Source organism: Etheostoma cragini, chromosome 6, assembly GCF_013103735.1.
Source record: "Etheostoma cragini isolate CJK2018 chromosome 6, CSU_Ecrag_1.0, whole genome shotgun sequence".
NCBI lineage: Eukaryota > Metazoa > Chordata > Actinopteri > Perciformes > Percidae > Etheostoma > Etheostoma cragini.
In genome coordinates, this window is record NC_048412.1 from 23,426,312 (window position 1) to 23,441,619 (window position 15,308).

Sequence of the window (15,308 nt, forward strand, 5' to 3'; positions counted from 1 at the left end):
GTGATTGGCTGCTTAGAAATTAAGTGTTAACGAGCAGTTGGACAGGGGTACCTAATAAAGTGGCCGGTGAGTGTATATGTCTATTGTGAGCTTTAAAAGTGCTTGTAGGTGACTGTTGTTTTCATTGGTCACAGCCAAGCTAGCTCTTTTCCTCTGTTTCCATTCTTTGTGCTAAGTTACGTTAGCCAGCAGCTGGTGGTAACTTCATATTTACCATACAGACACTTGAGTGGTAACAATTGTCTCATCTTACACTCAGCAAAAAAAAAAAAAAAATGTTGAACCTTTTCACCCTGTGTCTTTAACATGCATTATTTAATTTGTTTTAATTTAAGAAGTTGCCCAAAATGGTTTCTTTTCTGGCTTAGGAGAGAGAGGAAGACCAGCGTACTCTTGTCCTTACGTTTGAGTGTCTCCGTCTCCTGGGTAACGCCCTTGTGGCCCTCAGTGACCTGCGATTAAACCTCATGAGCCCTGTTCCTCGCCACCTGCACGTGGTACGGCCGTTTTCCCACTATACCACCCCAGTCACTCTGCCTGGAGCTGTGCACCACCACATCCCAGTTCAGGTAAGTTCATTTGTGAGCATTGTTTAGTTATTAATGTGAACTTTTAATGTCATAAGACTGACTGTTTGTTTCTTTTCACCGACAGATGAACCTGGGTGCTGCGGCTAACGGCATTGAGGGACAAGCCCCGCCTACCCATTCGGCTAGCCAATTTGAGCAGGCAGGTCAGGGACAGACCTCACCCCCACAGAATTCCCCTTCCAATCAGCAGGCTGGACCGGGACAGGCTGGCCCCCGTGTCATCAGGATCAGCCACCAGGCAGTCCCGGTGGTCATGATGCAGATGAACACGGATGGTGTGTTGTCCCCTACCCGCCACTGATTGAATGCTTCACTTTGTTACAGCTGTTTGTGTGTCATATCGCTGGGCAGCAGTGTGTTGCCGTTAAATGATCGCACATACCACACTACTACATCCTTCATGCACGGCTGCAATCAGAGTGATCTGAAGAGTGGAACTTTGATGTTATCTGATTTACAGGCTTATAATTCAGAAGATGTTTTTGTTAAATGATGGTTCTGTTATTGCAAAAATACTTCTGTATTAGAGGGATACTGACAGTTACTTTAGTAATGTATAGGGAGTTCACACTATTTTTGTGTTTTTTGTGTGTGTGCAGGACCAGGTGCAAACCCTGTTGGACCTGGACAGCAAATGCCTGGACAACCAGGTAAAGGCCAATTCATAGTACATTTGGCATGCTACATTTTGTATAACACAGTCTAGTCATGTAAAACCCCTTTCAGTTCAATAAAATAATGTATAGAGGTTGGGATCAGAAATTAAGCCTTTTTGTAACTCCTGAAAATCATTTTCTGCTGATTACAAAAGTATGTCATGCTATTCTCATTGGTCTCTGTTTCCCACTTCAGGTGCCCTACCCCCTGACTTTATGCGGAATCTCATGCAACAGATCAGCCAATATGCTGCTGCCGTAGCTACTAGTGCCGCAACCGCCACTGCCACTGGCCAACCAGTCCCACCCCAGCCCACCCCTCCTGGCTACAGCTCCACAGCCAATTCATCAACTACCACCACAGGTCCCAACACACCCACCACCACCCCTACTGCTCCCCCACCTCCACCCCATACTGGCCCCCAGCCCCAAGCCAGGGTCGTGTTTACCCGACCCCCCTTTGCAACCAACTTGCCCCCTCCAGCCTTTGGTACTCGGGGAACCACCATCAATGTGAGGGCTGCCATGCCTGGCCAGCAGCCAGGACAGGTGGGGGATAATGTTTTCTGATTTGATTCCTGTTTTTGAAGCTGATGATCAACATTTGAGATTAATTGCAAAGTCTTGGTCCACAGGCTTTCAACCCCGCTGCTCTCAACCAGATGATTAGTGGACTGGTTGGACAACTTTTGCTTCCTGGACAAATGGGTAAGCATTTCTAGTTGTTAAATTTAGATCTGGACTTCATTAGCAGCATATTAATGTAATTATGTATGTTTAGAAAAATTGGTCAAATATTGCTATATGTCAGTGATATTTCAATCTGTTTTTTACAGCTGGTCAAACAGCCACATCCTCCTCATCCACATCCACATCCTCCTCTTCCTCCTTTTCCTCCTCCTCTCAAACCTCCTCAGCCTCCTCCTCATTTTCTTTCTCCAATTCGGGTCCGACTCCTCCGCCTACCGCAAACACTACTAGTCCACCGAGCCAATCTGAGGCCAACACTGCGGAGCCCCCATCCCAGGAGATGCCCCCAGACCTCAGCCAGCTCCTGGGTTCTCTCCTAGGGGTAGCAGGTGGTGCCGGTGCGGTCCCTTTAGGGGCCCCCTCAATTACTGTCACCACATCTGGTGTCCCAGCCTTCATCCAGGGAGTGAGTGAATTCATGCAGCAGGTCAGTGATTGAATGTTTGACTTGAGTGCATGTCATATAGTTTGCCCCTATATTTGCAAATCATTCTGTAGTCCTAGGTTACCTGCACCAAGATCATGTGAAAGGAACGCATCACTAAAAAAAAAGTCATATCAAGTTTTGATTCTTGGAAATCGATTTAATCGATTTAATTATTTTTTTTAGAAGTGTGTTTAAATGGAGTCAGATATGAGGATTTAAATAAAAGTATTTAATTTCACAAAAACAGAATGCACAATATTCAAAATGTAGTTGGAGACTGTCTCACAAATCAGCAGTCATTGCTAATATATATCACCTGAAATCAGAGAATCAAGTTGTTGTCAACATTGTTTTTATTTAGTTTATTTTGTCTTAAGGCTTCGACATCTTTTGAAAATCTTTCAACTACAAAAGGCTGGCATCAAATGCTTTATCAGATTTCTGCTCCTTAACTTATTCTTGGAGATGATTTTTTAATTTTTTTTATAGAAAATGCTTTTTCCAATTTCAGACTGTATTTTTAGTAGGTTCTAATTAAACTGCTTTTATGTGGACAGCTATTAATATTCAATGTTAAACACTTGATGGGACTTTTGTCAAAAGGAAAAAAGGGTTATTATATATTAATAAACATTGTGTTAGCACTAGTAAAAACACAATTATTTTAAACAAAACCCGACCCTAATCATCAGACAGTGAGTTTCTTGTTTTATCAAATAGTGCTTTCCATTTAAAGAAATCACTGCAATTATAGCAAAGTATTGTTAACAAATCCTCACTCCTAGTTTTAATTCATTTCTAGGCCCAACCCATCTTCTCTCCACCACCACCTCCCTCTGGCACTACTCCTGCTCCTGCTGCAGGGCCCAACCCCATGCCCAATCCTCCTGCTGGAGCTGGAGCCGAAGCCCTCAACCCGGAGCTGTTCACAGGCATCGTCCGTGGTGTGCTGAGCACCATGATGGGCTCTCTGGGCCAGGCACAGAATGACACAGAGAGCATTGCTCAGTTTATGCAGAGGCTGTCTCAGGCAACCAACATCTTCATCAGTCCTGAGGATCCTACTGGTAAACCATCAAGTATATAATGCTGTAGGGCAGGGCAATATAGAGAAAGTCAAATATCATTATATTCTTGACCAAATACCTTGATGTTGATATTGTGACGATATTGTATGGTTGACTATTGGTGCTTTAACAAGATGTTAATTACACAATGAGATTTTTGATAAATATTCTCCAGAAATGTTTTAATGTCTTAGCGGGTAAAGGTAAATAATAAAACAGCTAGAAGTTAAGTTCAGAAAATGTCATCCCTTACTTTAAAAACTGTAAAACCAGGAAAAGACAACACTTACCATCTTACGATATTATGATATATCCAAAGTGTAAGACAATATCGAGTCTCATATCACGATATATTGCCCATTCCTATGATGCTGTCAATACAGCAGCTGACCAAGAAGCATATCAGGAAAAGTCTGATCTGATGATTTTACCCCTCTTCATTATGTAACTTCATTTAATACTTTTTTACTGCGATTCCAAGGTTTTTTTGGAGAGCTGCTGATGTTGGTGTGCCAGACGTTCACCATGTCAGACCTGGTGATGCTGCTTCATGGCCAGCACCAGCCCCTTGGCCGCATCCAGCCTCAACTATCCCAGTTCTTCACTCAGAACTACCTCAACGGCAGAGAGCCAACCGATGAAAACATTGCTGTAAGTACCACTCACAAGTTAGGGAATTGTTTTTCCTTTACATTGTTCTTATTTATTTTAAATCTTTTGATACTCGAGCTTAGTTAAAAGTAGATGAGAGCTAATCTACTTTTTAATAATTGGTCCTATGTTTAACGGTTGGTCTTTTTTAGTCTGTTGTGTAACTGACCTCTGGCTATGTGCGGTCATTTTCTGTTTTTTCCTCATGTCCTCTGTTTCCATCCCCCAGGCTGCGGCTGACAGTCTTGTCAATGAACTGGAGGAGTATATCAGTGAGAGCTTTGTAAGTCCTCAAGGTCCACTTCTCTTCTTGTATCGCTTATAATACAACAATATATTATTTATATATAAATGCTCGACTGGCATTTTTTCATTTAAATCAGTTCACTTTTAGACTGTGGAAAGTCAATTCCTTTGTTTGAAGTACTGAGAAGCCACTAGCTAAGTAAAATGAATGTAATACTAAGACACGATTCATGTAATGAAGCCAGTTTAGTTTAAGTATGGTTTACCTAACTGTTGCCGCCTTTTGTATTTTGTAAATGTATTGATGACACTTCTTTATTCAACTCCAACAGACGGAGTCTTCAGTCACCGTGTTGGAGGGTGTTGATGTCACTCAGACCAACATGTCCTTCTTCAGACAGCAGCTGATGCACATTGCCACACACATTCTGCGTTGCATGGGTACACTTTAAGAAGAACAGCATAAATCAATTGGTCTCTGTGATGGTTTATATGTGGATGTTTTGGTTCCCGTTTAGCCTCTATTTGTGTTAAGAGGTAGGTTGCAGCACTGCAGGGTTAGGGATTACATTTGGATTATCAGGAATACTGCTGTGAGGTGAAGAAGTAACTTAAAAAAACAATTTCAACTATCACTGGAGAACTTGTAGTTACGTATTTTTTTGCTAATTTGTAATTTTCAATATTTTTCTCATCCAGATAACTCATTTGGGCCCCAGCTGCTACAGATGTGCAACCAGGCATTGTTTGAGTGTCTTGCCCTCAACCTGCACTGCCTGAGAGGAGACCAGAGAGCCCTTACCGCAGTCATCAACCACCGAATAGTTAGTATACAATGTCCCACTAATACGCTCACTGTTTGTTTCAGTTCTGCTTTCTATTTATTAGGTAGTAGAATCCAGATGAAACTGAATTTGGCATGTTCGGGCAAAGGATATCAAGTTTAGTGCTTTGTGCAAATGCAAACTTTACTTGCAATAGGCACTGATGCCTTATGCCAGCGTTCTAAAACATAAAGCACCCAAAAAACTACAAGCCAAACAAGGTCTCAGTCACGGCATTATTCAGCAGTCAAAGGCCAACGTTGTATGAAGTAGGAAAACAATCACAATCATTTCTTGCAAACATTGCAGCAATTGAAGCTTTGTTTTGGTCACAAAGCTATTTTGCCTAAAAACAACACAATTCATTTGGTGTACTGCAGTATACTGCCTTTACCTCATAGCTACTTATTGTTTCTGTTTATTTCTCCTTTCCCTGCATTTAGTTTTTTTTTGTACAAAAAAGAAATCCACTTGTCATTTTACAACCAGTCAGAACTAGTGAATTATTAATTGTTCAAACCTACTTACAGATGCTTAAGATTTTAAAAGTGTCATGGATAATTAAAGTTAACTTTATTATTATCAGTAAAGATGACATAAAATGAACACAATGGCAAAATTACAAGAAAGGATTGCAGCAGTGACTGCATCATTGAAATGTTTTTGTGAGATGAGACATAACCAGACAAAAGCTACTAAATGTCTTAACAATTGAAAGCGAGGAACGTTTCTATACCTCTTAATATTATGCCATCTAGTACAAAAGCACCACTATGACCTTAAAGCTAAAAATATAATTGAATTAACACCACTGTAGGAATCACAAAAGCAAACTTTGTGGCAGTACACTTTATGGCAGATCAATTGTATGGTACTAGACTACCTAATAAAGTGACCACTACATCTATGAACTGTATATAAATATGCCATTTACCGCAGCTTGAAGGTGCTAGGAAAGGCACCTTGAAACTGTTGGCAAAGGGCTTAAATGTGACTTTGGCAAAGGTCTAGGGACAGCGAATACAGAAGAAACCTCTGCTGTACCCCAGAAAAAGACTTAAATGTTCTCATGTTCTAGCGGAGGATGTCCAGTGACATTAGCCCCAGTCTGGTCAACTGGATGACCAGCATGATGACGATGAGGCTGCAGGTGATTCTGGAGCACATCCCCATCACACAAGAGCAGATCCAGAACTACATAGTTCACACACAGGTAACCTAACAGCAACATGCCTTGTTTACATTTTTAGCTCCGTATCTATGACTTCTACCAAGAATATGGATGGACACACGTTGGCCTTTAGATGAATTAGCCTCTCAGTTATACTTACGAAATTAAATTCTGTTTGTTTTCCCTAATTTGTGTTTTCTTAGGTAGGTTTCAGTTTTATTGTTTGAATTTTAGAATTGAAATCAGTTTTCTGCAGAAAAAATGCACATGTAACATGCAGAGAAAGAAGTCCATCGTATCTGATGGCTGTTACATATCCTGTTACTTTGGACAGCGTGTCTGAAATGGCTAATAAATATTAAATGACACCCTTTCACAGAGAGATCAGTCTTCTGCAACTGGCACACAAGAGCCTGAACGAGCACAAAGTGCAACGGTAAGCATGGTGTATCTTTAATGTGCCTTTTATAAATTAACTCGGTTTGAAATTTTAGGTACTGCTCTGCCTTTTAGTTCCCTCATTTCATTGTTCTTCACTTGCAAAGATTGGGGACACCCTCTCACCAGCTGCAGCCACCACAGCAGAGGAGGCCATGTCTGTGTCACACAACATGAGGGCGCCATCACGAGAAACAAGGGTGCTGCCAGGAGACCTGGGAGCCTCAGGAGGAGCGGCACCATTAGGTGGCGACATGGCAGCAGCAGGAGCTGAGGGAGGGAGTGACGAGTCTCCTCGAGAGTCAGAGGCCTGGGCGGCTGCTGTCCCACCTGTAAGAGCCCACTCAGTTTGTTTTAACGCTTAGCTTTCTAATTTCATGACTACACATGCTCTTTTTATAGTGACCTCATTACTAAAGGTTTGTGGTTGTTGTAATTGTGTCCATACTGGACGTCAAGATCCCAACCTAACACAATTCCAGCGTAGGATAGAGAAAATGACTACAGTCATTGTTCTGTGCAAACATGCATTTTAATCGGTCCAATCAAGAGGGTATTTTTCTGAAGTTTGTCTTGTATCCCTGTTGAGCTGATGCAGTGGGGGAACAGTACTTTGAGTGTTTTTAAGTATTGAATTTAAATCAAACTTGAAATTATGAAACTTTCCTAGACTCCAATCTCTCTCTTTCCTATTTATTGACTATGTGTTGTAGGAATGGGTGCCCATCATCAGATGTGATATGATGACCCAGAGGAAGATGAAGGCTCAGCCCCCGCTGTCTGACGCTTATTTGCAAGGCATGCCAGCTAAACGCAGGAAGGTAATCAGATCAGTTGTAACTTTACTCATTATGTACAATTAGTACTTGTCCTTGCCTTCTTTAAGGTGTGTGTGTGTGTGGTTTTAGACAGGACTGGGTGGTGGAAGCCTCCTCTCCCTCTCTGATGCGGTGAGTCAAGCGGCCAGGACAGCCGGTGTGAAGCCCATCACTTCTGCTGAGCGGTTACAAGACGATCTAGAGACCCAGGAGCTAAAGGAAGCCTATGCAGAACAGGTAATGAAGTCTTGCATTTACAATCACACCAGGGACACACTGACAGCGGTCTGATTCTCTTGCTTTCATAGTTTTAGCTTTGATTCGTATTGGTTAGCAAAATATTTTCACACCATCTTTCAACGTACAAGATTACACTGGAAATGTCCAGCAGTGTAACCTTGTGCGTTAAAAGATGGTAATAGAATGTGTATTTACAAATTTATCTGAACGAAGTATATAAAAAGATGATGGTGACCTTTAAACTACTATGAGAATACTAAAATACTATTTTCTTTTCATACAAGTAGATGAGAGAAGAGATTTGAAACATTAGTTAACTGATTGTTGATTTACAAACAATATCAGCAGCTTATTTTGATGTCAATTCTCAAACAAAACATCTGCAGTTCTATGCATAATAATTGATTTTTGACTTTGTTGCGTGTTACTATGACTCATTTATTATATTATGAAATGTTCTTTTAATGGCACATTTGTTTTTTAAATTACTTTTTGACACACCATATATATTAAATTGTTATGGCATACATAGGAACACTTTTGACATGTCTTTTCATATAGCGTCTTTAATAATATCTTTTTCCTCAGGTTAAAGCAGACATCAAGAAACGAGTGAGGGAAGACCCGGAATTCAACTCTCAGCAGTTCCCCAACGCACACAGAGCCTTTTCATCAGACTCATAATTAAGTTCAACTGATAAGAGAACTGTAACACTCTCGCCGTTTTCATCTTTATTTCTTGGATCTTCATTCAACTACACTCAATGCCGCTTTACCCCCCCAAAAAAACTGTCTGTATAAAAAAACAGCAGTTAGCAGCTCTCCTGGCTAATTGTCTCATGCTAATGTGACTCCTTTTCCCAGTGCCTATTTATTTCTTGGTTCAGTTTGGTCCAACTCTTGCTGAGAGAACGTTCCCTATGAAAATAAGTTTAACTAAATCAGGACATTTTACTTCTGTTTGGATACATGTGTATATCTGTACGTTTTATTTGCCCTCATATCCTTGTTTGCTTTGTTAATATGGAGTCTGAATTGTCATCATTTAGTAGACTTTACCTTCATGTCAACACTCGAGCTCAAGAGTATACTTTCATGTTAGAAACATGCTGTTTGGTACATGAATGTACAGTAAGCTTAATAAAATCCTTGATACAATAAAGAGGCCTCATTTTGTTTTGAGAAGTGATGGACAAAAAGAGAAACTATAATCAATGCTATTTTGCAAGTTCTCCCATGATTTTTTTAACTATTTATTTGTATGATACAGCTGCAAATAAGTATTTGAACACCTATCAGCTAGAATTCTGACCCTCAAAGACCTGTTAGTCTGCCTTCAAAATGTCCACCTCCACTCCATTTATTATCCTAAATTAGATGCACCTGTTGGAGGTCGTTAGCTCCATTAAGACACCTATCCACCCCATACAATCGGTAAGAATCCAACTACTAACGTGGCCAAGACCAAAGAGCTGTCCAAAGACACTAGAAGCAAAATTGTACACCTCCACAAGGATGAAAAAGGGCTACAGGGAAATTGCCAAGCAGCTTGGTGAAAATACTCCCTCGGACTGGGGCTTCATGCAAGATCTCACCTCGTGGGGTCTCAATGATGCTAAGAAAGGTGAGAAAACTGCCCAGAACTACACGGGAGGAGCTGGTCAATGACCTCAAAAGAGCTGGGACCACCGTTTCCAAGGTTACTGTTGATAACACACTAAAACATCAAGGTTTGAAATCATGCATGGCACGGAAGGTTCCCCTGCTTAAACCAGCACATGTCAAGTTTAACTACCCTGGTCATAAAGGAATCCACACTTCATACTGATGTCCATTTTTTACCTTTATTCCTTATAGAAGTATGATGGAACACCGTGAAAACGTGTTTGCCTGGTAGACCAGCAGAATAATTAACAAAAACAGGAGCTTAACAGTTCGCTATTTACAGTCTCAATTCTTCCCTTCTCCGTTCTCGCTACCGTCCTCCAACTTCCGGTCCTGAATCTTGTGGCTTACCAAAATAAAACTCGTTCGTACTGAACATACAAAAAGGGCAAAATACAACTCACTTTACCGATAAAGAACCCGAAATTCAGTGAACAATGTTTTACAATAATATGTAGAACTGAAACCACCTAGCAATCGTACGATCGCGTATATTACAATACTTCTGGTGTTGTCATGGCGACGATACAAACATTTTTCAGCGTCAGCTACATGCTTTGGGGGTGTTTTTCTGCACATGGGATCTCATGACTGCACTGTATTAAGGACAGGATGACCGGCGCCATGTATTGCGAGATTTTGGGGAACAACCTCCTTCCCTCAGTTAGAGCATTGAAGATGGGTTGAGGCTGGGTCTTCCAACATGACAATGACCCGAAGCACACAACCAGGATAACCAAGGAGTGGCTCTGGAAGAAGCATATCAAGGTTCTGGCGAGGCCTAGCCAGTCTCCAGACCTAAACCCAATAGAGACTCTTTGGAGGGAGCTCAAACTCCATGTTTCTCAGCGACAGCCCAGAAACCTGACTGATCTAGAGAAGATCTGTGTGGAGGAGTGGGCCAAAATCCCTTCTGCAGTGTGTCAAACCTGGTGAAAAACTACAGGAAACGTTTGACCTCTGTAAATGCAAACAAAGGCTACTGTACTAAATATTAACATTGCTTTTCTCAGATGTTCAAATACTTATTTTTATTTTTTAGATTATGTCTCTCACAGTGGACATGCACCTACGGTGACATTTTCAGACCCCTCCATGATTTCTAATTGGGAGAACTTGCAAAAAAGCAGGGTGTTCAAATACTTATTGTCCTCACTGTAGCTTATCCCAGCACAAAAATACAGTGGTGGAAGAATTACTCAGTTTACTTAAGTAGATGCATAACTTTAAAACTTTATATGCATAACCATTTCAGAATAATGTGTTTTACTGGAATAACTTAACACATTCATGTGTTATCACTTTAATGTTTCAGCCAGTAAATGTGGGACTAATTCTAGTACACTAATGGCTATTTTAATATGTATGAATTTGTTGATACTATTTAGTATTAGTAATCTGAACCTTTAAAGTAATTAAATATACCAAATGTGTATTTGAGTAAAAAGTAAAATATTTCCCCCTAAAATGTGTGGATATGTATAAAGTGACAAAGTGTACCTCAATGACATGGTATGACTTTATGACACAAACACAGTACAAACTACAAACAATACTATGACTTTTTCTGACATACTATACTATGACATTTTTAGACATACTATACTATGACTTTGTTGGACATACCATACTATGACTTTTTTATCTAATTTTTATGACATACTACACTATGACTTTTTAATACATACTATACTATGAGATTTTTGGACAAACTATACTATGACATTTTTAGACTTACTATACTATGACCTTTTTGGACATACTACACGATGACATTTTTGGACATACTATACTGTGACATTTTTATCTAATTTTTATGACATACTATACGATGACTTTTTATGACATACTTATGACATTTTTGGACGTACTATACCATGACTTTTTGTGACATATTTATGACATTTTTGGACAAACTACACTATGACTTTTCATGATATAGTAAGACTTTTTAAAGACATTTTACTTTATGACACAAACACAATACAAACTACAATCTATACTATGACATTTTCTGACATACTATACTGTGACATTTTTAGACATACCATAGTATGACATTTTTGGACATACTATACTATGACTTTTTTATCAAATTTTTATGACAAACTGTAATTTGTAATTTTCTTTTTACATACTATACTATGACAATTGTGGACACACTGTACTATGACTTTTTTATCTCATTTTTATGACATACTACACTATGACTTTTTATGACTTACCACACTGACTTTTTTGGACATACTATATTATGACTTTTTTGGACATACTATACTGTGACTTTTTTGGACATACTATACTATGACTTTTTTGGACATACTATATTATGACTTTTTTGGACATACTATACTATGACTTTTTTGGACATACTATATTATGACTTTTTTGGACATACTATACTATGACTTTTTTATCTCATTTTTACAATATACTATTCCATGACTATTTTGGACATACTACACTATGACATTTTTAGACTTACTATACTATGACTTTTTTGGACATACTATACTATGACTTTTTTTGGCATAATATACCATGACTTTTTTTGGCATAATATACCATGACTTTTTCATCTCGTTTTTGTGACATGCTATACTATGACATTTTTGGACATACTTTACTGTGACATTTTTGGACATACTATACTATGACATTTATGGACATACTATACTAGGACTTTTTCTGGACATACTTTACTATGACATTTTTGGACATACTATACAATGTATTTTTGTAACATACTTATGGCATTTTTGGACAAACTACACTATGACTTTTCATGATATAGTAAGACTTTTTAAAGACATTTTACTTTATGACACAAACACAATACAAACTACAAACTATACTATGACATTTTCTGACATACTAGACTGTGACATTTTTAGACATACCATAGTATGACTTTTTTGGACATACTATACTATGACTTTTTTATCAAATTTTTATGACAAACTGTAATTTGATTTTTTTTTTACATACTATACTATGACAATTGTGGACACACTGTACTATGACTTTTTTATCTAATTTTTATGACAAACTACACTATGACTTTTGTGGACATACTATACAATGACTTTTTTCATCTCACTTTTTTGACATGCTATACTATGACTTTTTTGGACATTCTTTACTATGACATTTTTGGACATACTATACAATGTATTTTTGTAACATATGATATTTTTGGATAAACTACACTATGATTTTTCATGATATACTATAGTACAACTTTTTAAAGACATTTTACTCTATGACACAAACACAATACAATCTACAAACTATACTATGACATTTTCTGACATACTATACTGTGACATTTTTAGACATACCATAGTATGACTTTTTTGAACATACTATACTATGACAATTGTGGACACACTGTACTATGACTTTTTTTTATCTCATTTTATGACATACTACACTTTGACTTTTTATGACTTACCACACTATGACATTTTTAGACTTACTATACTATGACTTTTTTGGAAATACTATACTATGACTTTTTATGACATACTATACTATGACATTTTTGGACATCCTGTAGTATGACTTTTTTGGACATACTATACTATGACTTTTTTATCTCATTTTTACAACATACGATACTATGACTTTTTTGGACATACTTTACTATGACATTTTTGGAAATACTATACAATGTCTTTTTGTGACATACTATACTTTGACATTTTTAGACTTACTATACTATGACTTTTTTGGACAAACTATACTATGACTTTTTTATCTAATTTTAATGACATGCTATACTATTACATTTTTGGACAAACTACACTATGACTTTTTATGACATACTATACTATGACATTTTTGGACATACTATACTTTGACTTTTTATGACATACCATACTATGACATTTTTGGACATACTATACCATGACTTTTTTGGACATACTATACTATGACTTTTTTGGACATACTATACTACAACTTTTTATGAAATACTCTACTATGAAATTTTTGGACATACTATACCATGACTTTTCATGACATACTACACTACGACTTTTTTGGACATCCTATACCATGACTTTTTATGACATACTATACTATGACATTTTATGACATACTACACTATGACTTTTTATGAATTACCACACTATGACATTTTTAGATTTACTATACTAGGACTTTTTTGGACATACTATACAATGACTTTTTATGACATACTATACTATGACATTTTTGGACATCCTGTAGTATGACTTTTTTGGACATACTATACTATGACTTTTTTATCTCATTTTTCCAACATACGATACTATGACTTTTTTGGACATACTTTACTATGACATTTTTGGAAATACTATACAATGTCTTTTTGTGACATACTTATGACATTTTTGGACAAGTTACACTATGACTTTTTATGACATACTATACTATGACATTTTTAGACTTACTATACTATGACTTTTTTGGACAAACTATACTATGACTTTTTTATTTAATTTTAATGACATACTATACTATGACATTTTTGGACAAACTACACTATGACTTTTTATGACATACTATACTATGACATTTTTGGACATACTGTACTTTGACTTTTTATGACATACCATACTATGACATTTTTGGACATACTATACCATGACTTTTTTGGACATACTATACTATGACTTTTTTGGACATACTATACTACAACTTTTTATGAAATACTCTACTATGAAATTTTTGGACATACTATACCATGACTTTTCATGACATACTACACTACGACTTTTTTGGACATCCTATACCATAACCTTTTATGACATACTATACTATGACATTTTTGGACATACTACACTATGACATTTTTGGACATATTATACTATGACTTTTTGATCTCATTTTTATGACATACTATTCCATGACTATTTTGGACATACTACACTATGACATTTTTAGACTTACTATACTATGACTTTTTTGGACATACTATACTATGACTTTTTTTGGCATAATATACCATGACTTTTTTTGACATAATATACCATGACTTTTTCATCTCGTTTTTGTGACATGCTATACTATGACATTTTTGGACATACTTTACTGTGACATTTTTGGACATACTATACTATGACATTTATGGACATACTATACTAGGACTTTTTCTGGACATACTTTACTATGACATTTTTGGACATACTATACAATGTATTTTTGTAACATACTTATGGCATTTTTGGACAAACTACACTATGACTTTTCATGATATAGTAAGAGTTTTTAAAGACATTTTACTTTATGACACAAACACAATACAAACTACAAATTATACTATGACATTTTCTGACATACTAGACTGTGACATTTTTAGACATACCATAGTATGACTTTTTTGGACATACTATACTATGACTTTTTTATCAAATTTTTATGACAAACTGTAATTTGATTTTTTTTTTACATACTATACTATGACAATTGTGGACACACTGTACTATGACTTTTTTATCTAATTTTTATGACAAACTACACTATGACTTTTGTGGACATACTATACAATGACTTTTTTCATCTCACTTTTTTGACATGCTATACTATGACTTTTTTGGACATTCTTTACTATGACATTTTTGGACATACTATACAATGTCTTTTTGTGACATACTTATGACATTTTTGGACAAGTTACACTATGACTTTTTATGACATACTAAACTATGACATTTTTAGACTTACTATACTATGACTTTTTTGGACAAACTATACTATGACTTTTTTATTTAATTTTAATG

At 37.0% G+C, this 15,308-nt stretch overlaps 1 protein-coding gene across 3 annotated transcripts in view; it reads left to right on the forward strand.

Moving 5' to 3' along the window:
• bag6 (BCL2 associated athanogene 6) overlaps positions 1-9,036 on the forward strand; it is a 15,154-nt gene extending 6,118 nt beyond the window's left edge. The window contains exons 9-25 of one of the 3 annotated variants that reach the window (XM_034873945.1): positions 369-569; positions 655-865; positions 1,190-1,240; positions 1,443-1,795; positions 1,882-1,954; positions 2,083-2,423; positions 3,226-3,490; positions 3,972-4,141; positions 4,371-4,427; positions 4,723-4,828; positions 5,087-5,211; positions 6,290-6,424; positions 6,762-6,818; positions 6,928-7,152; positions 7,534-7,641; positions 7,729-7,875; positions 8,467-9,036. In XM_034873945.1, the coding sequence (XP_034729836.1) occupies positions 369-569; positions 655-865; positions 1,190-1,240; positions 1,443-1,795; positions 1,882-1,954; positions 2,083-2,423; positions 3,226-3,490; positions 3,972-4,141; positions 4,371-4,427; positions 4,723-4,828; positions 5,087-5,211; positions 6,290-6,424; positions 6,762-6,818; positions 6,928-7,152; positions 7,534-7,641; positions 7,729-7,875; positions 8,467-8,562 (2,721 nt within the window). In that variant the 3' untranslated portion in view covers positions 8,563-9,036. Of the gene's footprint in view, positions 1-368; positions 570-654; positions 866-1,189; positions 1,241-1,442; positions 1,796-1,881; positions 1,955-2,082; positions 2,424-3,225; positions 3,491-3,971; positions 4,142-4,370; positions 4,428-4,719; positions 4,829-5,086; positions 5,212-6,289; positions 6,425-6,761; positions 6,819-6,927; positions 7,153-7,533; positions 7,642-7,728; positions 7,876-8,466 lie in introns of all 3 variants that reach the window. The other 2 variants (XM_034873943.1, XM_034873946.1) reach the window with 2 other exon arrangements.
• Positions 9,037-15,308: the final 6,272 nt, after the last annotated feature.